The sequence below is a fragment of the Callithrix jacchus genome, chromosome 6 (genome assembly GCF_049354715.1).
Source record: "Callithrix jacchus isolate 240 chromosome 6, calJac240_pri, whole genome shotgun sequence".
In the NCBI taxonomy this organism is placed as follows: Eukaryota; Metazoa; Chordata; class Mammalia; order Primates; family Cebidae; genus Callithrix; species Callithrix jacchus.
In genome coordinates this window covers 126920915-126947788 of record NC_133507.1, presented here as the reverse complement: position 1 = coordinate 126947788, position 26874 = coordinate 126920915, and the positions used below count along the sequence as shown (strand labels likewise).

Here is a 26874-nt window from a genome sequence, read left to right as displayed (position 1 = left end):
AATCAAATAGATGCAATAAAAAACAATAAAGATGCAATAAAAATCAGATATACCACTGATTCCACAGAAATACACACTACCATCAGAGATTACTACAAACAACTCTATGCACACAAACCAGTAAACCTGGAAGAAATGGATGAATTCCTGGACACCTGCACCCTGCCAAGCCTAAAGCAGGAAGAAGTCGAAACCCTGAATAGACCAATAACAAGAGCCGAAGTTGACGCAGCAATTAATAGCCTACCAACCAAAAAAAGCCCAAGTCCAAATGGGTTCACAGCCAAATTCTACCAGACATACAAAGAGGAGCTGGTACCACTGCTTCTGGAAGTATTCCAAACAATCCAAAAAGAGAGAAACCTTCCCAAATCATTTTGTGAGACCAACATCATCCTGATACCAAAACCCAGCAAGGACTCAAAAACAAAAGAAAACTTCAGGCCACTATTCATGATGAACATAGATGCAAAAATCTTCAATAAAACACTGGCAAGTCAATTGCAACAGCACATCAAAAAGCTTATCCATTATGATCAAGTAGGCTTCATCCCAGAGATGCAAGGCTGGTTCAACATACACAAGTCTATAAACGTAATTCACCACATAACAGAACCAAAGACAAAAACCACATGATTATCTCAATAGATGCAGAGAAGGCCTTTGACAAAATTCAGTACTCCTTTATGCTAAAAACTCTCAATAAACTAGGTATCCACAGAATATATCCCAAATAATAAAAGCTATTTATGACAAACCCACAGCCAGCATCATACTGAATGGGCAAAAACTGGAAGCATTCCCTTTGAAATCTGGCACTAGACAAGGATGCCCTCTTACCACTCCTATTCAATATAGTATTGGCAGTTCTAGCCAGAGCAATCAGGCAAGAAAAAGAAATACAGGGTATTCAATTAGGAAAGGAGAAAGTCAAATTGTCTCTATTTGCAGATGACATGATTGTATATTTAGAAGACTGCACCGTCTCAGCCCCAAATCTCCTGAAACTGATAAGCAAATTCAGCAAAACTGATAAGCAAATTCAGCAAAGTCTCAGGATACAAAATCAATGTGCAAAAATCACAAGCATTCCTATACACCAATAACAGACTTAAAGAAAGCCAAATCAAGAATGAACTGCCATTCACAATTGCTACAAAGAAAATAAAATACCTAGGAATACAACTAACAAAGGATGTAAAGGACCTCTTCACATATGAGGAAATAAGAGTGGATACAAACAGATGGAAAAACATTCCATGCTCATGGTTAGGAAGAATCAATATTGTGAAAATGGCCATACTGCCCAAAGTAATTTATAGATTGCAATGCTATCCCCATCAAGCTACCTATGACTCTCTTCACAGAACTGGAAAAAACCACCTTAAACTTCATATGAAACCAAAAGAGAGCATGCATAGCTAAGACAATTCTAAGCAAAAAGAACAATGCTGGAGGCATCATACTACCTGACTTCAAACTATACTACAAGGCTGCAGTAATCAAAACAGCATGGTACCAGTACCAAAACGGAGATATAGACCAATGGAACAGAACAGAGGCCTCAGAGGCAATGTCACACATCTACAACCTTCTGATCTTTGACAAACCTGACAGAAACAAGCAACGGGGAAAGGATTCCCTGTTTAATAAATGGTGTTGGGAAAACTGGCTAGCCATGTGCAGAAAGTAGAACCTGGACCCCTTCCTGACATCTTACACTAAAATGAACCCCAAATGGATTAAAGACTTAAACATAAGACCATAAAAACCCTAGAAGAAAACCTAGGCAACACCATTCAGGACATAGGCATAGGCAAGGACTTCATGACTAAAACATCAAAAACATTGGCAGCAAAAGCCAAAATTGACAAATGGGACCTAATTAAACTCCAGAGCTTCCACACAGGAAAAGAAACAATCATTAAAGTGAAGCAGCAACCAATAGAATGGGAAAAATTTTTGCAGTCTACCCACCTGACAAAGGGCTAATATCCAGAATCTACAAAGAACTAAAACAGATTTATAAGAAAAAAACAAACCCATTCAAAAGTGGGTGAAGGCCATGAACAGACACTTTTCAAAAGAACACGTATATGAGGCCAAGAAACATATGAAAAAATACTCATCATCACTGGTCATTAGAGAAATGCAAATCAAAAATGACACTGAGATACCATCTCACACCAGTTAGAACAGCAGTCATTCAAAAATCTGGAGACAACAGATGCTGGAGAGGATGTGGAGAAATAGGAATACTTTTACACTGTTGGTGGGAGTGTAAGTTAGTTCAACCATTGTGGAAGATAGTGTGGATATTCCTTAAGGACCTTGAAATAGAAATTCCATTTGACCCAGCAGTCCCATTACTGAGTATACATCCAAAGGATTATAAGTTGTTCTATTATAAAGACACATGCACACATGTGTTCATTGCGGCCCTGTTTACAATAGCAAAGTCCTGGAACCAACCCAAATGCCTATCGATGATAGATTGGACAAGGAAAATGTGGCACATATACACCATGGAATACTGTACAGCCATAAAAAATGATGAGTTTGTATCCTTTGCAGGGACGTGGATGAATCTGGAAACCATCATTCTCAGCAAATTGATGCAAGAACAGAGAATCAAACACTGTATGTTCTCACTCATAGGTGGGTATTGAACAATGAGAACAAATGGACACAGGGAGGGGACTATCACACACTGGGGTCTTTTGGGGGGATTAGGGGAAGGACAGAGGGGATAGGGAGTTCGGGAGGGATAACATGGGGAGAGATGCCAGATATAGGTGACAGGGGATGGAGGCAGCAAACCATATTGCCATGTATGTTCCTATGCAACAATCTTGCATATTTTGCACATGTACCCCAGAACCTAAAGTGCAATAAAATATAAATAAAAAACAAAAAGTAAATGAGTGAGCAAAACAAACTTCATTGTATCCACATTCAAAAGTAAAACTAATTTTAATAATTTATTCTACTTAACCCAATATATCCGAAGTATGATCATTTCAACAAATAATCCACATAAAAATAATTTATATTTAGCATTCTTTTGCTTTTGGCATTAAGTCTTGGAACCTGGTAAGCATTTTACATTTAAAGCACATCATAATTCAGACACATTTAAAGTCTGATAGCCCCATGTTGTTATGACTACCATACTGGAGTGCAGATCTACAAACAATTATTTTGAATTGTGATTAACTGCTTATAATTTTTAACTTTGAAGCATCTTCCTGAATACTTACAGAATTAAATTTCCAAGATAAAATATTTGAAAATTCCCTGTAGTGTCTTAGGGTTGTCATGGGTAACGTGGCTCTTTACTGTATGAATTTCCAGCAAAATGAAGGAAAATGTTTAAAATCTGCCCCTTTCTTTCCATGTTACAATTTATGAGGAGCACATTGGGGCAGTTTGGAAGTGACAGGCACAGGTTGTGTAGACAGAGTTAGAAGACGGGCCACTAGAACTGGAGGTGAAGTGGAACTGGGGGACGTAAGACAGGAAAAGGACATAGATGAAAGATTGGGGCAGACCTTGGTAGTATGCTTTGCCATAAATCTAAATAGTTGTTCCAATTTGTCCAAATGAGTATGATTTTAAGATCATCTTCCAGAAGGTATGATTCATTGTGGTTGCATTTGGGACTACTCAATTAAAATTAGGTAAGAAACACTTCAACTGTGAAATAGACAAATAATGGAACTTACATGATACGGATGTGGTGTGGATTGAATAAGTTAATACATGTAACATGCTTAGAACGGGGCCTAGCACACAATGAGCCGTCAACAACTAGCAGCTGCTTTCCTCCTCTTCACCACCATCACCACCACCACCATCATGATGCATGATGTCTATTCTCAAGCCAATCAAGAATAGTATTGCACCTCTCTCTCTCTCTCTCTCTCTCTCTCACACACACACACACACACACACACAGACAGCTTAGGAGGAGATGACTAATTTCTTTGCATATGATTTCCAGCGTTTCTTAATTCCTTCAGTCATCATTGTCATGCACTCAGATATGTTCTCTGAGTTCAAAGAGCAAATGTGAACAGCTCTGATTCTCCCATCCAATCTTAGCAGACTTTCAAGCTGATAACACAAGCAGTGCCTGAGAACTTGTTAAATGAAGGTTCAAAACCAGTTACTGTGCTCTATTTTTCATTTCACAAAAGAATCCATGGAGAGCATATACTGTGAATTTTCTGGCCCCCCAAACAAGAACAACCAATTCCACACACTTTTGTAACAAGTTATATCTCTATATAATTAGATTATATATTTCCACCCTTGCCCCTACCTGCCACAAGCACCCATTTCCTACTATCCTGAGAATGGCCAGTTCAACAACCAAGCTGTCCTGAATTCAGTGCCCATTTCCCCAGCTGTTCAGGGAACTATAGGCTAGGATATCTCTTCCTCATCCCTTCTTTTTTTTCCCTCACCTGCATCAGTTGGCAAGGGAATTGAGCACCCCGCTTCCCTGCGCGTGTCACTAATAAACTCAGTTACTTCCATTGAAGGAAATGCCAACTCCTTTACGAGCTCCCAATCTCCTTTCCCTGCTTTTCTCACTCCTCCCTAGACACGTCAAAAAAAACCAAAAAAACAAAAAAAAAACCCTTCCTTGTTGCTCTTGCTTCCGTTTGTTCTTTGTTTCACTGCCAAAAATATTTGAGGAAAAGGCAATAATCTAGTCTAGAGAATTTTTAAAAATTCCCACAGGAATCAAAGTCATCAACATGGAGAGTGGCCAGATGCTTCTTTGAGAACCTCAAACCCAGCTTCCAGCTACTTCCTCATCCTTCTCTGATTGAACCTGCTTTTTCTCAAGCACAATTATTAAAACAGATGAAACATGATTACTTAATTTTATTTTTTTCTGCTTTAATTACCAGCATTGTAAAAGTATTCTTAAAAGTAATGTTTCTTCATTCTGTTTCCGTTCATTACTTCTCATTTTTTATGAGACTCTAGTGTGTAAAGGCAAGAAGATAGGAATTATCTGGAGTCTATTATCTGTAGAGAATGCCCACAGCAGGGCAGGTGTGTCAGCTGATGTCCCATAGCAACCATATTTTTAGAACGATTTCACATGGACAACACTTCACTTACATGGGTTAAGTAGATCTGTGCTAGCCTGGCAACCTGCTCACTACATAGTGCATCATTTCTACAGGAAATGCACCCCAGGTTCTAGGATGGTTGGTGTAGACACATAGGCTGCAGAAACAGCTCTTTTGAAATTGAGGACTGATTGCATGGGGGATGGATTTGGGTTGGCTAACGTATTCCTTCTCATCTAGTCATTTCCAAGTGTCAACCAGAAGGGAAGACAGCAGGACCAGGTTCCCTATCTGGGGGCCAAGTTGCAGCCGGGCTGTGTGGACCATCTCTAAACCCATCCACAAAAGCTGTCACAGAGGAGATAACCTTCATGTGCCTGAAAACTGAAGTTACGCCAACTTCCACCATCTTTTTATTCTGAGAAAATTAAAGTTTTTAGACTATCTTTTTTTAACAATTAATTTTTAGTCTTTATGGGTGCATAGTAGGTATATCTATTTATAGGGTACATGTGATATTTTGATACAGATGTGATCATATCAGGGTAATAGAGGTATTCACTACCTCAAGCATTTATCATTTCTTTTTGTTAGGAACATTCCAGTTCCATGGTTTTAGTTATTTAAAAATATAAAATAAATGATTGTTGACTATAGATACCTTATTGTGCTATCACATACTATATATATCACAGGATATATATGACATTAGATCCTGTCTCATATATATATATATTAGATCCTGTCTTATATATATATATATATATATATATATATATATATATATATCCATCACCCACCCACCTCCCATTCTTTTTATCCATTTATTTGTTGATGGACACTTAGGTATATTCCAAATCTTGGCTATTGTGAACAGTGCTGCAATAAACGTGGGAGTATAGATATCTCTTTGATATATCAATTTCCTTTCTTTTGGGTATCTATGCCCAGGTATCTTAATGAAAGCATTAGTTAATTCTTAATCTTATTCATACACTTGAAATGTGAGCATTTTCTCAATTAAAGATACATATTCCCAAAAGTATCCTGGTATTTTATACTCAGATCACAGTCAAAACTGACTTTATACTGCAAGGCACTGTCACCGTGAAATAGAATAATTTATAACTTTCTCATGATAGTTCTAAAGAAGGCTATTCTAATTATTGTTTCATCAAGGAGAGTAGCTTTTTTTTCCAAGGCATTTTAGTGTCGCATGCCTTCCCATGACTCACCAAGTGAAGAATGCAACAACCATTGGTAGAATGGTTGAAAACATAGGAAGATCTTAAATCTCTCTTACATGACTATCTCAGTAAGAGATCCAGTCATGTTTCCAAGTTCAATGCTTTGTGATTAACTCCTTTAAAAACTCCAGTCATATTGATGAGGCATATAAAGCCCACCTTTTTTTTTTAAGGCACTGAAACTTATTCCTTGAATTTTTTTATAATTAAAAAATAGGCATTAGCATAGCTTTTGGTGCAGATTTGAGACAGCAAGTTGTTGATATATGTTCTCAATCCGCCCTCTGGTCACAGACACTCAGTCCCAGCCATGAAGCAAGATCAACATGCTCTCCTGTTACAGTGTCACTACTCACATGTCATTCCCATTATTACAGATGTCAAGGAAGAGACCGGAGAAGCCCGTTTCATTATGAGCATGAATGATAGCAAGAGATTGGACCTTCCAGGGGCACTCTGCTGAAATGGGTGATTCAGAGATGCTGTGTCTCATACTTGAAAAAAGACCTAAATTTATTACATTTAATGTTTAATATAAATCATCAAACCTGAATGTGTTATAAAAATGAGCTAAAATGCTGCTTAACAGACATTATTAAAGAGTCTTAAGTATGGAGCCATTTCTAATTGGCAAAAGTTCACAGATGAACACTTCTTGCAAGTACTCATTTTTAAGAAATATTTCTTCCAGTAAGAAGGCCCTTATTTCAGTGTGAGATATAATCCAGGGGACAAATCTCTTTACAAAAATATCATCTTTAAGTTCACATAAAAAATGTCAGTGAAATCTATGACTTAAACCTTATTCCCCCCTTACTTAAATATGAGAAAAAATCAAGTTTTAAAATAATTAAGAATAAAATGATAAATAGTCCAAGGTTGCATACTTGGAATAAAACTGCTATATAAGGCAATAAATGTCAAGAGCCAACTGGCTATTATTACTCTAAAAAAAATTAAAAGTACAGAAAATTATCTGTGCTGTTTTTATAATCCTGATTAAAGGATATAAACATGGGTAGTTGAAATTAATCTGTAAAAGAACACGCTGTCATTTCAATTAGAGAAAAGGGAATCGTTTTTCACTGTTCCCCCTCAACAAAGGCACCGCCTTAAACCACACAAGGCTGGCCTCCAAAATGGGATGAATGCTGTAAACCAATTTTTAGCCACAAAATGTGATTTGCAAAATTGGTTTGAAGCAGTGCTGGCTGGATACCACCTCTGCTGGGGAGTGAAATTAAAACTGTCATCCATTCACACAAAGTCCCAATAGCTTGGCGGCCTCTGGTGTGTGCTGGTTCATAACCACAGCTGCCTTCCCTGTCGGCACAGACACCCCTTTGGGGACTTTGCTCCTTCAGCTTGTTTATTAGAATTCTCAAACTGATACTGGAAAGGTACCTCTCAGTCACAGGGACCACCTCATCTCTGAGGATGAGGAAAATGGAGCCAGGAAAAGCTGACTATGCCATAATGGCCTCTTTTTTCTCCCTTCAATGGGTCACCCAGGGTTTTCTAATAATTTTTTTTAACTTGGACATACCTCACCTCCACCCCCTACCCCACTTTCATTTCCAAAATGCAGGTGCTCAACCCTTCTAATTCCTCTTTTTGGAAATAAACAATTAGAATGATAGGAAGAGAAAATATTTTCTTACAGCTTCAAAAATCTGTTTTGTGGGAATATTTACATTTTTACGTTTTGCTGATTATTTAGTTGTTCATTATGCTACTTGTGCTCTTATAGTAGATACACTTTATTATAACATAACTCATTATAATCATTTTTGAAAACAAATATTTATCAAATACCTATTATCTAGCTAGGTACTGCAGAGAATACAGAAAGGTTAAGAGACGGCCCTTACCCTATTCTTTCTGGTTGGGAAAAGCATATTTTTTCTGGTTGGGGAAAATGAGTTTAAAATGCATTTGAAAAACAGAAAAGATGAGATAATTTGAGAGGATATGTCAGTATAAGAATTTATGTAATAATGACATAGATTTTGACTTTGTACAGTTAAATCACTAATTATTATGTGATAGTAAAATCTGGATGTAACATGGTTAGCCTGAAAGTTTGGCTTTGGGCCACTCCATTTTGATACCACTAATTTCCTGATACCATTTTTTCTCATGATTCTGTTTTTATCATTCACTCTTATGATTCTGGGTTACATTACTTTATCTTGTAAGGGTACATGCTTTATTTATGTTTCATAGTAGATATACCTTCATCTGCTTGTGTACTTTGCCAATAATTTAACTACAGCTTTCTGTACAGGTGCCAAGATGATTGTTCGGTTATAGATGACGTGTCTGTTGTAACTTCCTAAATGTCACAAACACGTGCAAGAGAATAGTCTTTCTTTTTTGGCGGAGCATCTTGTTCTTTAGATGTGCATGGTTATAGAATTGACAACAGATATAAAACTCTTGCTTTGGATAACAAATATTAAAATGCATTTTAAACTCATCTTCCAACCAGAAAAAACAAACTTTTCCCAACCAGAAAGAATAGGGTAAGGGCCATCTCTTAAACTCATTGATATTATTGAAACTCTAGCTACCACTTTGTTATTTGGAATTGACACACAGAAGCTTACCTGATCTAATGCACTGGTAACATGTGTCAGTGTAAAGAGAGGATAGTGAGAGGAGTGGAGTTTGTGGTGAAATCAATTTCTGGGGCAGATATTGCCGCTTATCAGTGGAAGAGTGGTTGCTCAGGGGCCAACGAGCAGGGCCCTTGTGAATATCCATGTTGAGAACAGGCTACAAGTAGCTAAAGAGTGGGTACACATTGATACAGAGCCAATCCAGTGAGGTGACCTCTACATTGACTCCCCCAAAGCAGAAAAATTACGTATATGCCTGTAGCCTAAACTGCTTTCCATCAGCATTATTTTTATCAATGATCTGGCAATTAATGTCATAGAAGAGTTCATAAAATAAAGAAACAACTGTCTTTGGACAGCAATGGGTAGTTCTGAACCAATCTACAAGAAAGGCCAAATAGGAAGTTACTTCGGTAGCTTTGAAAATCAACTGCATTGAACCATCTGATGAGAGCAAGGAGACTTGAACACTTTTGGAGAACTGTTAATGTAAGTAAAGATTCCTTTAAAAAAATATTTTCACTGTGTTTGTCATCACAGGAAAAGGAAAAAACATTGCAAGCGTAATTCATTTTAAGCTATCCTTGTAAAATATTTAAATATATGTTACCTATTTACTCTACTTTTATTTTTTGCTTTTTAGTTTCCATTTGACAGTTTGATCCATATGGGATTTGAATATAAAATCCATGTACATTTGCTTTCTCTTTTATAATTCACCTGTCACCCACTGTGCATCAAATCCTCTGAATTATTTAAAATATTTTCCCATTTCCTACCACATTTTAAGGTTAAAAAATAAAGAAAAATATTTTCCTCAAATGCTTGCTTCCCTTGGCCCTGATGGACATTGCTTTCATTTGGCTGGTTTTTGAAACAGCAAACAGGATACTAAAAAATGTACTTAAGTCCTAGTTAATGCACTAAGACAAGAAAAAGAAATAGAAGGTATATAGATCAAAAAGAAAACAACTGTCTTCATTTGCCGGTGACATGATCATCTTGGTAGAAAATCTGAAAGAAATGACAAAAAAAGCCTTCCTGGAACTAATAAGCAATTATAGCAAGGTTTCAGAAGATAGGGTTACTTTATAAAAGTCAGTCACTTTCCTATGTACCAGTAATGAGCAAGTGGAATTAAAATTAGAAACATAATACCATTTATATAATCACCCCTCAAAAACGAAATATTTAGGAATAAATCTAATGAAGTGTTTATAAGATCTAAGGAAAATTATGAAGTTCTGCTGAAAGAAATCAAAGAAGACCTAAATTAATGGAGAGATACTCCATGTTTATAGATGGAAGATTCAATACTCTCAAAATGTCAGTTCTTCCCAAATAGATCTACAGATTCAATGCAATCCCAATCAAAAACACAGAAAAGTCTTTTGTGGATATTTACCAACTGATTATAAAGTTTATATGCTGAGGGAAAACATCAAGAGTGAACCAGATATTGAAGGAGAAAAATAAACTTTGAGAACTGGTAATAGCCAGCTTTAAGATTTACTATAAAGCTACAGTAATCATGATGCCTTGGGATTGGTGAAAGAACAGACAAACAGACCAATGGAATGGAATAGGAAGTCCAGAAATAGACCCATTTTAGTACAGTCAAAGGACCTTTGACAAAGCACCAAAGGCAATCAATGGAGATTGCCTTTTCAACAAATGGTGCTGGAACAACTGGACATCCACATGCAAAAAATGAATCTAGACATAAACCTTACACCCTTCACAAAAATTTACTCAAAATGACTCACAGATCTAAATGTAAAAGGTGAAACCATAAAACTCCTAGAAGATAAAATAGTAGAAAATCTAGATGACCTTGGGTATGGGGATGACTTTTTAGATACATCAAAATGACAATTTGTGAAAAAAGAAAAGCTGAACTTCATTAAAATTAAAAGCTTCTGTTCTGCAAAATAGTGGAAAGAGAAAGCTACCAATTGGCAGAACAAAAGACACATCTGATAAAGGACTGTTATCAAAATATACAAAGAAATGTGAAAAGTCAACAATAAGAAAACAAACAAACTCAATTACAAAATGGGCCAAAAACCTTAACAGACACCTCATCAAAGATATACACATGACAAATAAGTATATGAAAAGGTACTCCACATCATATGTCATCAGGAAAATGCTAATTAAAACAACAATGAAATACTACTACATACATACCTATTAGGATGGCCACAATTAGAAATACTGACAACACCAAATGCTGACAAGGATGTGCAGCAATAGGAACTCTTACTTTTTGCTTTTGGGAGTTCAAAATGGTACAGCCACTTTGGAAGACAGTTTGGGGCTTTCCTGCAAAACTAGGCATTGTCTCACCAATTGATCCAGCAATCACATTCCTTGGTATTTACCTAAAGAAGCTGAAAACTTTGTCCACAAAAAAAACCTGCCCATAGATGTGTACAGCATCTTTATTCATAATTGTCAAAACTTAGAGGCCACCAAGATGTACTTTTACAAGTAGGTGAATGAATCAACTATGCTACAACCAGATACTGGAATATTATTCAGCCTTAGAAAGAAATTAGCTACTAAGCTATGAAAAAGCATGGAGGAAACTTAAATGCATATTATGAAGTCAAAGAAGCCAATCTGAAAAGGCTACATACTGTATAATTCCAACTACATGACATTCTAAAAGTTAGAACTATAAAGATAGCTAAAAGATCAGTAGTTGCTAGGGGGAAAGGTGAGGAGTGGGGTAGTAGTAGGAAGAGCACTTAAGATTTTTAGGGCAGTAAAAATACTCTGTATGATACTATAATGATACATACATGTCATTATATGTTTGCCCAAACCCATAGAAGGAACAGTACTGAGAGAGCCCTAATAAAAACTACAGGCTTTGGGTGATTATGATGTGTCAATGTAGGGTCATCAGCTGTAACATTTCTACCCTTGTGGTGGGGAAAGTTGGTAATGAGGGAAGTTACGCATGTGTTGGGATGGTAAGTTTATGAGAAATCGCTGTACTTTCCTCTCAGATTTGGTGTGAACCTGAAACTCTAAAACACTTTGTATGTGTGTGTATCTATCTATATTATATATATATATATATGTGTGTGTGTGTGTGTATAAAAAAATATATATTACATTAAAAAACATATATAAATTATAAATATATAATGTATTTTGATGTGGATGATGCGTGCTCTGCTAGAGCTAACAAAGAGTTAAAGAGGTAGCAATGGCTTTCTCTCCTCATCCACTAAAAGAACTAATGAGATGGGTCCCAGACAAAGGACACAATGAACCTTTCTGTGCAGGGCAGATGAAGCCACAGCTTCTAGGCTTCCAGTCTGTAAATCCTGTCTTTGGTATGGCCCCTTTCCCTGTCCCTTTCCCTTCTTTCTTTCTTTCCTCCTCAGTGACTTCTCCATTGCAGCTTCTATAAGTCCCCTTGTCTCCTCACCTTCTTGCCATATCTCCCTATAACTCCGAAAAGAATAAGATATTCTTACATGCATCTTAGCCCAGGAATCCTCATTTTAAAACTCTATTTGTAACTGTGAAAGGCAAGGCTTTGTCTCCTGCTAACTGTTCAGGCAGCATGTTAAAATGATGTGAAGTTGCCCCCTGTTGGAGTGCTAAGTCAGTGATCTTTATTGATTACCGTAAATGCTAGAAAATGGGGGTTTTACTGCTAGAAATGACACAAACATGCACTGTTGGTATAGATCTTTCTGGAATTATTCTAGTGGAGCCGTTGTCACTACGATGCATGGTGGAAGCCTGTTAACAAACACGTCCAGCTGCCGCCTGTGAATAACAGTGCTTACTGGGCATGGCTGGAGCAGTTCACGGCCATCTACCTGGAAATCTCTTCCTGGAACCATGACGCAATTGGTACCAGGATGACATCATGACTTGCAAATAGCATTAAGTGACATGCTTTGTCTTGTTCATTGTCTGCCTGTGGTAAATTACCTTTAGGCAATCTATGAACTTTCTACCCTTTTAATTTTATGCTTTTCGCATTGCTGAAGAATGAGGTTCTCACCAGGAAGTTGCCACAAGGTTACTGGTTTAGTAAACTTTGATTTCAATGTTTTTTCAAAAATGACTTTTGCTGCACACAGTATATAAAATTGTAATCGTGGTTTCTAAAATTTTAAATAAGTGTTTTATCTTCAGGACATTTTTGCTTTTCTGTGGTGAAGTTGTCAACACCTTTTAATTTATAAGAATTTCTTCTTTTTCTTCCAATATATAATTTCTTCCATATTTTCAGATACTGACATCATCTAAGCCAATTTGTTGGCACGTTTCACCCCATACCACAGAGAGAAGCCACGGTATGGATTTTAAGTGCTGACAGAGAAAGAACTGTTAACTTGTCTAGTATGCAGCCTGTGCAGTTTTTTACTTCTTACACAGAGTATAAATATCCTGATATTCATCTCAATGATCAATGTTTTATTAACTATAGATATTCCTGGTTAAAAAAGTTGGCTTTTTAAGAGATTACTTTTTCCAGTTTCTTTCCCATCAATTTAATACTCATAATGGTGATCAATGATAGAACCTCAGTTTGGAGACATCTTCATCTTTGAAATCCCTTCCTTTGGCACTAAAAACAAAGCAAAATACTGTTCTAGGAATTCAGTTTACATTCTGGGAATTATGTAGTTTTATAAATCTCTCTTTCCTTTTCATATATACTTTTCAAATCTCATGAGGTAGTTCCCATGGATGACTTTTTGTTCTTTATGTGCCATCCATTGGAGCCATGCTCTAAAAGCCCAGAATTGTCACCACTCTGCCTTCCCACCCAGCCATACACCCATCTTTCCTGATCTATGAGGACAATGGAACCTCCAGCCACCCAGTTGTTCTAGCTCTGGTTTCAGAGTTATCTCTGGCACCAGTCTTTCCCTTGATGCCCACATCTAATTGGCCATTAAACAGGTCAGCTCACCTCTTTCACAGGCCTCTCTTCCCTTCCTGCCCTTCTCCACTGATATGGCTTGGTTTTGTGTCCCCACCACCCAAATCTCATCTTGAACTATAATTTCCATTATGCCCCCATCTCATGGGAGGGAACTTGTGGGAGGTAGTTGAATCATGGGGATAGTTACCTCCATGCTGTTTTCATGATAGTGAGTGAGTTCTCATGAGATCTAATGGTTTTATATGGGACTTTTCCCCTGCTTTGCTCTTCACTTCTTGCTGCTGCCATGTTAAGAAGAACGTGTTTGCTTCCCCTTCCACCATGATTGTAAGTTTTCTGAGGCCTCGCTAGCCATGCTGAACTGTGAGTCAATTAAACCTTTTTCCTTTAGAAATGACCCAGACTTGGGTATGCCCTTATTAGCAGCATGAGAACAAACTAATACACCCACTTACATCCTCATTTCAGGCTCTCAGCATCTTTTGTAGGGACCACATAAACAGTTTAACAATGTCCTTTCTGAATCTAGTCTTGTCTCTCCAATTTATTCTCCATAAAATCATCAAGGGGCTTTCTCTACAATGCAAATCTGATTACACCATTCCTTTCTTTAAATACCTTTAATGCCCTGAGGCCTTCTGGGTAGAGTCAAACTCCTTAGCATGTTGTACAAAGTGCTATACATCTTGCCACTTCTTCACTTCAAATTCCATTTATGCATAGAAAATTTTAGCACTTATTCTACTTGATTGAAATAATCTATAATTTGTCATTCCTCTACTCCCTACCCAAGGTACCAGAGACTGAAAATCCCTAGAGACAAAGACTGTGTTTTATGGAAGAATACTTTCTTAGTGCCAGCTACATAGAATTATTGACATAAAACTTTACTGAATGAATGAATCAATAAGTGAAGACTCAACTCTCTCTATCTTCATGTGCATACAACTTCAGAACAATAAACAGAATATAACTCAACGCTCAACTTCTCAAATTCCCTGTGCTCACCTGAGCAGCCCAGTTAACACGAATCATGAGTTTAGTTTATTTCATCTGACTCTACTTTGTCTCCATCCTTTCTCTGCTCAGCTTCAGCCAGATTCCCTGTACCTTTCTTCCTATGCATAAAGTGCACTAAATCGAACTCTAATCTTCTTAAAGAGTTAATGTGCCTCCCTAAATGCCTAATTTACTACCAGAGAGTGACTTAGGCACTGGGGAGAATCTGGCTCATTATTTAATAGCCAATAAGGCCAGCTGTTTCATTTCAAGAAATTAATGGTCTTTAAAACCTTTCCATATTGTACCAACTGCTCTTCTCGATGGAGAGCCAAGTGACTTTTATTAGTAAGGTTGATAAAATCCAAACCCTGTTCATCCTGCTCTAGCCTTCTTCATAATACCAACAGAGTCTTCTGGGACATCTGGTTATTTTTGTTTTACTCTCCCTGTTGATTCTTTGAGATATTTTCTTTGCTTGCTCCCTTGGAGACTGCAAAAGGTGGTCCAACAGCTGCACTCCGTGGTCTGACGGCTTGACCCCCGGCCTTCTTGACTTCTTAAGTAAGAATGCCTTTCAGCATTAAGCCTAATTTGGCCAAGACAGTGAGCAGCTTGTTACTTTCAGGTTAGCTCATTCCATCTTCAGCCACCTGAAATTACTCATATGTTAAAAAAAATTCACATTCAGAGGATGTTTTATGTAACCATCTTTCACTTATTAATATCCCACCATTAGGCAAAAAGGTCAAGAAAGGGCTAGATTAGGCCACAAATCCATATTATGAGACAAAGATATAGCAGCCCTTAAATTTTTAGCCATTGATCAGTATTTTATTTGAGGACATTTGGCTGATAAGAACGAATAAAACACATTTGCCCTCCACCAGCAGCTAATATCTCTGTGCTTTTCAAATATAAACTGTTGCCAGTGGCATATGAAAAGCTATATTCCAATATCCTACATACAGCAAATGAATTATTTAACTAAATTATATATGGTGAAATGGCTATGGTTTAATATTAATATTTTACTTCCTTTGCGTTTCCTGTGGTTTTTTTGCTGTTATAATTTACAGTGGGATCAGCATAGTACTTTTGGCTGTGATGAAGCTTGTTGCCTGCTTATTCTCATGAGTGCTTCCTCTTCCTCTCTACTTTCTGGGGATGAGAACAGGATGTTATTTTTCCAAAGCTGGGAAGATAGCAGAATGTGTAAATCCTTCTTTAGGTAGCTGGTGAACACACACATCAGGCCTCTAAAACTTAAGCAGATTCTGCATTTCTCACCGCTGGTGCAATGGGCTGGGGTGAGGAGGATGAGTTTGATGCCATTCAACCTGCTTTCTGGGATTTCTGTGCTGGGAAGGTTTTGTTCTCTTTAAAAGCAGACCAAAAGGCTGCATCCAGAATGGAAATATATATACACACTGTGCTGTGTGGAGCTGAAAATTAGACCATAATAAGTTTTCTTGCTTAAACTATTAAATTCACTCTGATATTGAAGATACTCTTCACACAATAAACTACTGCATGGGTGTTTTCTTCTCAAAAATATTTACAAATGAAATAATCTCTGTGAAGGCATTGCTATTCTGTTAAGAAAAATACCAGCCACATTGGAACTATAATGTAAGGATTTTTAAAAATGACCCTTTTAAGAAGGATTTACAGTAAATCCCTTAATACAGTCAGTTTTCATTTTATTGGGTTACAGAATTCTCACTCACACTTTCCCCCAGGAATATGTACAAAATATTATTCATAAAAATTTGGCATATAATTTCAGAGAATTCGAGGATCCCCTGAAACCAATCAGTATCAAATTAGATATGCACAGACCCCAGATTAAGAACCCTTCCTTTAATAGTTCCTTTCGGCTTAGCCAAATTGACACACATTCTCAAGTCTCCTTCCAGCATAACCATATCTTTTTATCATAGAAATTAAAAGGCAACTCTCAGTGTTATAAATGGTGTCTCTGAGGAGCACACTTAGAGTTCTGATCTCCTAGATCTGAGGAACACAGGAGGGCATGCTCCAGGAGATGGGGCGTGTGTGTCAGTTCAACAGGCTTGCCTTGCTCACGCTGCGGAGGCTCCTGGCAGCTGGCAGAGCGTCAAGGAGAAGAGCACATATTTTGCAAGAGGAAGTATCACTTTGAGAAAAAAGCTCATTTGGATGATCTTGACTATTCCCAGGACACTGAATGCCTGGTGCTGTATCACATTCCAAGAACCCAGGTCAAAAATGCTTCAGGAGACTCAGTATCCTGACATAGGGCATAATATCAGTGAGAGTAAGATGTAAATCAAACTTAGTTGATGTGTGCCAATGAACTGCACAGACATCTTCTATAATATTTGAAGCCATTGAGCCTGAGTGTCTAGACCACCATATATTTTTTTTACAGTTGTAACAATATCACAGTCAGTTGACATTGCTCAAAACTATATTACAAAATCACATTACGACTTAAAATGACACACATGTTCAAGGCATTCCTGCTGTAGAAGTGCCAAAATAAATGACATAATAAAATAATTAGAGGAAAATATGGATATTTCATGAGACAACCTTTTGCATATAAAAGCAAAAAATCATAAGGCAAAAGATTAAAGATTTAACATTTAAAAATTACAAATTTCTATTACCATAAAGATAGCTTAAGTTAAACTAAAATAATTTTAAATATGTCAAAGTGTTACTGCCCTTAGTATATGAAAGTCTCTAGGAAATCAAGAGGACAAAGATAAACACCTGGACAGAAATGACGTGCAAACAGATAAGCTACAACAATCTAAAAAAAAGATTCTAATAAATATATGAGAAAAATTAAACCTCGCCAACAGTAAAGGAATTAGAAATTAAACCAGTTTGTGATCATAATTGTCACTTTTTAACCTATTAAATTGACATATACTTTTCAAAATGACTTATACTCCACGCTGGTGGGGGTGTAAATTGGTACAACCTTTTTGGAGGTCAATCTGGCAATATGTATCTGGAACTTCAAAAATATTCACATTCTTTGACCTGGTAATTACATGCTAGGAATTTATCCTGTAGCCTGTTTGACTTACGACACATATTTTTTGTTCCAAGAAGATGAGCCCAAGCCTCGTAATTGAACTGAATGTGATTGATCCTGCTTTACAGGCTTCATGGATACAACACTAGTGTCTTAGCATAAAGCCTGATGCTAATGTGAGACTGTGGAGACCACCGAAGACACATGACCAGGGCCAGAAGACACATCCCTGAATTCGGCCAAGTTTTTACTGTGCTTAATGGAGCAAAGATGGCATGTTGAAATCCATGTAGAACTTTACTTTGCCTATGTGTACAGCCACTATCCTAGGTTAAGTCACTGCACACACTCAAACCACCCTTGTTCATTAGTGGGCATTTTTGGGTCAGACACCTCAGTACCAACTTTCCTTTTCCAGAGGCTCTCCTAATCCCCGGAGTGTCCCAGAGGTGCTGCTATATTTCAGTGATGTTCTGAGCATGGGCTTGACAGAAAATGAACTTGTCAAAGGCCTTACATCATTTTGATACATTTCATATTTGAGTGAAACAAAGAAAAACCAGAAATACATTCCTCTAGGGTTACTCTCTTGGGGTGCTCTGCTGATGCTGTTGGTATTCATTTTGTTCCACACAAGACATGACCAATTCACAAAGCACCTATTCCAATAATAAAGGGAAGGCATCAGGATTGTCTGGGGCAGCTTACTAATCTCGTATGTTTTCTCTCATGATAAGGAACCAAGACAGGGATCCACATTGACCCTGGGCCTTCACACTTCCTTAATTGTGGCAGCAGACTCCCCCTGCAGCCATCACTTCAGCAGGGCTGTCCACTCCAGACCTTATCCAAGTAACTGTGCTTCTTGGCTTAGGGCTTTTGTCACCAATGCACTGAACAGGAAGAATTGCTGGGGAGTTGATATCTTAGGAGCAACCCTTAACCAATGACAGATGGGACCAAAAGTTAAGTACCTCAACATTCTTGCCCCCAGGTGGGGCAAGGTGTGAGTGTCTTCCCTACCATCTTCAGCAGACCCCAGCAGAATTGACAGTCCTCCTCCTCTCTTGCTACAGCGGTGATGTGCTCATTAATGTGCTCTGTACTGCCTTTCTTCCCTTCCTTTCCTCATTCCGCTTTCAATGCTTGCTGGGATCGCTTCCCAAATAAAATCACTTGCACTCAAATCCCTGTCTCAGAGTCTGTTTCTTGAGGGTAGGGAGAAGCCCAGCCTAAAATGCCAGAATAAGGACTTTTTTTAACTTTTGAAATTATACTAGAAAATTATGAGAATGTCTACTATTCCTTGTTATTGCTATTGTTAGTACAATAATAGTACAAGGAATTCTCTACATCCTTTATCCAAATTCATTAATGCTTTAAGTTTTGTCCCATTCATTATTGTTTTCCATTCTGTTCCCTTCCACTCTATCTTCCCTTTCTCTCTACACATATATACATACACATATTATTAAATATACATACTGATATTTCCTGAGCCATTTGAGAGTAAATTGGATACTTGTTCTCTTTACCCTTTAATATTTTAGTGCATATTTCTGAACAAAGATATTCTGTTTTACAAGCTCAGTACAGATATAAAAACAGTTTCCACTGTTTCTTCTTACCCTCATGCTTATGCTTCATGGAGTCAGAGCTATGCTTAGTCACAGAATGCCAGATGACATTAAGTCACCAATTCTTCCTACTTGAGAAAAACATCATTTCTAGAATGAAATTACATAGACAGTGATAGATAAGCCTTTGCTGTCAATATAAGCAGTGAAGACATGTCACAGCCACAGAAGGATGCCCAGGATTTTGCAATCTGCACTGTCGACCTGCCTTTATTTATACTTTCTGAGCATGAGACTCTGGTTTATTACATCGTCACCTTTGATATGTACTGGGGTCTTTCACTCAGTTTTCATGAATACACATTTGTCTAATATCCTGGATCAGCCACTGCAATTCCTGTCCATGTCAAGACATCTCTAGAGTCCATTTCAGTGGTCTTCTTCTAGAAGTCTAAAGGGTACCTCAAATCTAACATACCCCAAAGCTTAATCATGATCTCTCCCTCTCCCCAACCTAGTCCTCTCTTTGCCTTCTGTCCTGGGGAGTGGGACCAGCACCCATGCTGCTGTGTGTGGATCCATTCTTAACACCTGGCTTCACTTACCCTTCAAACCCCCACATGCAATCCATCATCAAGGTTCATCAGCTCTTTCCACTTTTCTCCAATTCTGCTATAATCATGATCACCCTTGTACACACTATCCACATCTGTCCCTGGAATGACAGCAAAAGCCTCTGACTGGTCTGCTTTCCCTCCAGCATCCCTACAAACAATTCTCTATCTTGCAGCTAGAAAAACATTCTGGATCAAAAATCCAGAAGCCACATCATCTTCCTGTTTAAAACCCAGCAAAAGATTCTAGTCTTTGAGTAAGTTCAGATGTCCTTCACTTGACCGCTCATGGTCTGACTACTACCTTCCTTTCCTGTTCAATTTCCACAGTCCTTGTTCCAGTCACACAGCTTTCTTTTAGTCTTTGTTCGTTACATGTTCTCCTATACAAGGACTCTGCACATGCTGTTCTCTTTCTGGAATATTTCTTATTTATTGTCTCAAACCTCCTTCAGATCGTAACTCATGTCTCCCTCCCTTCTTGATCTGGTACAATTTCACATTCTGTCTTCTTGAATCACATATCTCTCCTTTTTTTTTGTAGTGGGTAGAGTCGCAATTTTATATTTTCTTTGTGCCTGCTTAATCACTATCTTCTCCACTAGATTATAAATTTCACAGGACAGAAACTGTGTCTGTGGGGCTTATCATGGTATCCTCAGGGCCTACAGAGTGTATTGCACTTAGTAGATGAGGAATAAATAGTTGATAAACACAAGAATAAGGAGAGTAGATGACTTTCCTAGCCCAACTGTTTAGGCTAATAAAGTTGCACACATTGCTCTGACTGAACTGTTTTCCTTTTGTAATTAGGTAGGAAAGAAGAAACCAGAAAAAGGACAAACTGAGGAATTCAAGTTGTTGACAAGATGGTAATATGAGTGACTTGTCTATAACTAACCCACAGACGGCAGTCATAACATTATCTTGGCCACATTACAAACAGCACATCCAGAAAGCACTCATATAAAACACTGGCTAGAAATTCTTATACATGGACCTGATTTTGATGTTGGACAAAGCTATAAAAGGGTGTCTGTTGCACACTTAAATTGTCAGAGGCACCGACATATCAATGGAAAGTGACCAAGAAGCCTGATACCAACTCCATCCTGATTTTACATGATGTTTCCAGGAAAAAAACTTCACTGTGGCAAATTCCTTTTCAAAATACCTCAATATGCTTATTTTCCATCTTAAACCTCTGCTGTAACAATTATAGCTCTTTCCAATGCCTTGTAAAACCTGGGCTGTCAGACACTATCATTTCTGGAAATGGGTCTGTGTTTGCCTCAGCTGCATATAAGCAGTTAGTGGGCAGAAGTCTTATCTGAGCAGTCACCAACCTGTCTTCACTTTCAAGCAATGACCAAGTTGAAAGGGTACTAATGATGCCCCAGAGCGTACTGTTGGTGGAGAATGGCCAGTGAGAATTGCCAGGTTCCTACCTATTTAACATGTCATTCATGTTTGGCCATAAGGGTCAGTTCTGATTGCAGTGGGGCAACCCTCTATTGAGACAGGCCCTGGCCATTTCAGTCTAGGCTTAATTAAAGACTTGGAATAGAAGCAGGAACATGTTCTGGAGGCTACTGTTTTTGTACCAACCCCTCTCACATTTGTACCACAAATGTTTGCCTTTGCTGGAAATAATGGAGCTGGACCAAGGTGTTTTCTGGCACAATGACTAAGGTCATGGGGCCTGTGTCACATGAGATCCAGGGCACAGATGGGCTCGAGTGGCACCACCATGGTAACTGACTGCCAAAGCTCTCTTCTCTGGACTTGAAGCAGCAGTCAGTAGAAGCAGTGCTTCCGCAGTTGTCTGGCATTTGCGTTTCAGCCATGTCCCCTAAGGATGTGCCAGAACTACACTGTGAAAGAACCAACAATAGTTTCCTGGCTACAAAAATTGCTGAAGTGGAACCAACTGGTTTATATGTATATATATTTAACTCCCTAGCATCACACAGAGGCAGTCTTTAAGAAAAAAGGCACCATTTGAAAAATATTTCGGCTGGAAGGAAGTGGGTGTTTAAATTTGTTAAGGGGAGTTCTGTGGTTCAGTGGTTGCTGATCTTAGTCATTCTGAATGCCTATTAAAGGTTTATTCATTGAAATGCTCATTCTAATATGCACTGCAGTGATTTAGGGTGGGATCAGAGCAGTGAGGGCTGCCTCAGGAAAGGATGGTCACATAATGTGTCTCTCCTACCTGTTTACAACCAGCCTAGTACCGGACACCTTGACGCAGTAGAAAGCCGAGATTTCAGAGGTGGAAAGTACTGAACGAACTCCAAAACCTGCCACTTGTTCTGCGTGCAATCTTAGCCACACCTCTTTGCATCTCCCAGCCTCAGTTTCTTCATACATAAAATAGGGACGATAATGTTTCTATCAGGATTGTTACAGGAAATAAATGAGGTGACATATTTAAAGTACTCGCCAGAGTTCTTGGAGCATAATATGGGCTCAGCAAATGTTAACTCCTTCCCCTTGCCCTGTTCTGAGTGTTCTTTGGAGGAGTGGAACAGAGTGCAGTCTAGGGGCTGGGGGCCTGGTCCACACACATGGCCTGTGCAGCCCTAGGGGGCACCACTCACATTTCTATTGATGTTCCCAACAGGGACAGAATAATTGTAAGGAAAAGGCAGCTATCTTGTTTCTACTTTGGGAAAACTTATCATAGTAATACAAGAATAAAAACTGTGTGATTCAAAAATGTTTTTCTTTATTTCCCATAAATTCCCTACTATTTTCTTGTATTTTAAAAAAACCTGTAGGTTTTGACATTTTCTATTTTGTTTGGAACATTCAAAGATGTTCACGATGGACACGGGCTATTAGTCATATGATCTAGAATACCTCCCATCTCATGAACGCATATTACTTATGAAAAAGGTTGATGTAAGTATTCCAACCTCTCCTTAACTTGCCAGTGTTAGTTGTGTGGGGTTAAGTGAAATTAAAAAGGCCTTGGAAACCAGAGAGTCCTGGGTTTGAATTCTGATTCTGTGACTTTGACGATGAATTTTTTCTTTTATTAAAGGAGCATCATGACTCCTACCCAGCTGGGCGGTGAGGGTGAATGAGACAGGGCATGTAAAACACATAGACATAGCAGTCACGCAATACATTTTACAACCCCTGCCTTGCCTTAATTTTTCTTAGTTTTATTTTCTTTTTAGATGCAATCAACTAGTTTAGGAATAACAGGACATCTTTGAAACAGTTTGCATGCAGATCTTGGTATATAAAAATGGAAAATAAACCTAGAGATTTTACTGTTAATTATTCCTGTTGAATAATATCATGTATTCATGCATTTGGCAAAGCACTAACTTTTTATCCAAGATGCTTATGTGTTTGAGTGATATAATGCCATTTTAAATAATCATAAAGCACAGGACTCACAAACATACAAATCAGATGTTATAATAAATTAATACACTTCATTTATTTGTAGTGTCTCTGCCTATGGTAGGTTAATACTAGGATCCATATACACAGCAAACCCAGGAACCTGAATCAAGGGACAGTGCAAATGGCTGGAGTCAAAGAGAAGACAGGAGGAGGTAGCTGCAGAGTGACAGTGTGCATCATGCAAAACGGTGCAGCACTGTCAAGAAAATCACCACCATCATTCCAGAGCAATGAGCATTTGGAGGCAGATGGTGGAATGGCAATAAGATAGGAAAACATCAAGAACTACCAAAGATTATGAGAAATGAGATATAGAGCAATACTCTAAGCAGATGTCTAGGCACAAAACAGCCTTCTTTTCTTTTGGCTGGAGAAGTAGGAAATAAATGCTAAAACTCCCTTTAATATGTGCAGCAGGGAAAACATGCAAGTCAGCTTACCAAGCTTAATAGATTTCATGTCCAAGGTAATGTCGGATTTGGCAATCTTGAAAGAGCAGGCACATACTCTTCCTCTCGAAAGAGTACTTAGCCAACAAATGTGTAGCAGTGTGGAATTTTCTATGGAAAATGAGAGAAAAAGTAAAAACCTATACAGTTTAATGTCTGTGGTTCATCAAGATTCAGTTACGGCTACTTTGGGGACATCACTACCATAATGGGTCTTAACATGTTTTAAATCACCACAATTCTAACTCAACTCATAATGGAGGCCTTCGACTGAATAATTAATATCAAATATTCTAACTGAAATCAAGGATATATTGGCTACAAGGAAATGATGAAAAGTTTGATTAAAATGGACTTTTATCTGAGGAACTAAGAGACATAAAAATGATATGGAAGTAGCATTAACCCCCTGATCTCAGCTGTTTGGCATCTTAAAGTGATATTACATGCTAGGGCTTTCTGCATTTTCAGACAGGAAGTTTGAGTTGACAATGGAGACATCTTAATCTCACAAGGAATTACGTTGCTGCTAATTCATCATTTTGTCCTCTGCATTAAGACCGAGGTAGTATTGGGGCTGTTCAAACAGGCAGCTGATTCTCCTGGGAAGAGAAAGTAGAGACTGTATTTTCAGCATAGGGAATCTTAGGAAAAAGGATGAGAGAGCTTAATTTAGAGTGGTAAAAGAGCTTCACTGGTCTTCAAAAGGCAGTAAACCCCCGCACATGCTGATGTGAAAGATATTATCTAGATAAGTTCTTCAGGTCATCTTAGTATTCCTGCAAAGTCAGAGCAGCAATCTTAGGGACAAACATTGCAAGGCAGCTTTTCACAGCGAGGAAGACTTCAGATAGGGTTGCACCAGGAAAGTGTCAAAGCCACTGGCCATTATTCATATGTCTATTAATAAATCAAATGTGACGGCCTCAAACTCTGGTAGAACATTCCAACCATTAGCATGACTGCAGGGAGCAGTACATATATTACATGCTCACGAAGCATCTTATTTGACAAGCTGGCCTTGTCACACAGAAAAGTACTCAGTTGGGCAGCATGGAGACTTTGTGAACTTTTATAGACCCAGACGGTCAAACAAACCTCTGCCCACACCAAGACAAGCACTCACACCCTATATACTTAATGTTTTGATTGCTCAACTTTTCATCGAACTCGTTGGATTACTATCCAGATTCACTTCAGCCAAAGTCCAGTACCGTATTGCTGGAAATCGGCAGAACTTGAATGTCACCACCAGTGGTTTAGTGAGCACAACAGAATAATGCAACACCAGCAAAGGAAAATTCAATAGCAGTGACTGAAGCAGAAGTTCACCGTAGAAGAGAACTAGAGAAATCTGAGCAGGAGACATCTTTAAAAAGTAAGGTAAATGACAGAAAAGAAGAATGTCAAGGACACGCAGACAAAATGCTTTTGGGATGACCAAGGGTAGCAGACAGCATGCTTGTTGCAAGTTTCAAAGTTAGCCATGCACTGTGATTGGAGTCTTCCTGATGGGCAAAAGCAGACAAGTAGACTGAGAGCAGTACAATGAACCAGCTGAAACATTAGAGTGGAAGCATGCTCTTGCGGCGTATTTCTTCTGAAATGAACTCAGTCGTACCTAATGCAAAAACGCCAGGAATGTATTTAGAAAGCAAATTTCTCATGGGTTCCTAGGAAGCAAGCATTAGCTGTTTGCTCCTTCCAAAGTTGCTCTTTCTAACCAAACTCAGCTCTAGTATATTGCTTTCTATCGCACAGCCAAGTTGAAAGCTGCTTGAGATGTTCAGAGAGACCTGTTTTTTTTTCCTCCCAGGTAACTATGTAATATGGGTTAGAGCAATATCAGGGACTGGAGGCGAACGTGGCCGGAGCAGGCCTTTGTCCCTCATCAGCCTCAGGAGAGGGAGTCTTTCTCTCCACAGGAGTGCTCAGGCAGCACTCCACCAGGAAATTTATTGTCATCTTTTTTCTTCTGGGGAGATATTATTCTTAGTCTTCAAGAACTAAAGTACCAATTTGCAGACACTGTTTTTTCAACTCTCAGGAGTGTTCTAACAAAACAGTCTTCTCTTTTTGGTAGGCAAAGTATATTGCTTAATGTTCATCTAGCAATTACGCATTAAACTGTTCATATTTCAAACAAAGGGCCCAAGGGAATGGAAAAAAGAATTGATTTTATGACAGCATTACAGAGACGGTTGAAAGGCATTACTTAACCTGTATATTAAAAATGTTCTGTGTCATATACAAAGATGAAGAAGACACAGTCCCTGTCCTCAAAGGCACTTATATTTTAGTGAGAAATGCAAACAGGTGAGCAAATAATTTAAGGGAATATGATAGGTGTAGAGTATAGATCTAACTCTGAGCTTCATAACATTAGCCAAAGTGGTTAAAATGAACATACTCACAGCCTGACTGTTTGGGTTCAAATCCCAGCTCTGCCACATTTTAGCTGTTGAACTTGGGCAAGTTTATTTAACCTTTCTCTCTGCCTGTGACCTTCCCTATGAAATGCGGATAATTATCAGATTGCTGCTGAGTCACAGGGTTGCTGTGAGCGTTGTCAGTCAGTAGCTGCAAAGCATTTAGAACTGCGCCTTATACATAGTAAGTGGTCGCTAAGGATGAACTATTTAGAAGTCTGGGCCAGGTGCAGTGGCTCATGCCTGTAATCCCAGCACTTTGGGAGGCAGAGTTGGGCAGATCACTTGAGGTCAGGAGTTCAAGACTAGCCTGGCCAACATGGCGAAACCCTATCTCTACTAAAATCACAAAGCCGGGCATGGTGGTAGGTGCTTGTAATCCTAGCTACTTGGGAGGCTGAGGCAGGAGAGTCGCTTGTACCCAGAAGGTGGAGGTTGCAGTGAGCTGAGATCGCACCATTGCACTCCAG

General features: G+C 38.4%; 1 protein-coding gene across 5 annotated transcripts in view; it reads right to left on the bottom strand.

The window, feature by feature from the left end:
- Window positions 1-26874, bottom strand: part of PARD3B (par-3 family cell polarity regulator beta) — a 1139106-nt gene that overhangs the window by 63933 nt on the left and 1048299 nt on the right. Inside the window, exon 23 of one of the 5 annotated variants that reach the window (XM_008999274.5) lies at window positions 23967-24086. The exons of the other annotated variants lie outside the window; for them this stretch is intronic. Within the exon in view, the coding sequence (XP_008997522.3) occupies window positions 23972-24086 (115 nt within the window). The 3' untranslated portion in view covers window positions 23967-23971. The remainder of the gene's footprint in view (window positions 1-23966; window positions 24087-26874) is intronic. 5 annotated transcript variants of the gene reach the window in all.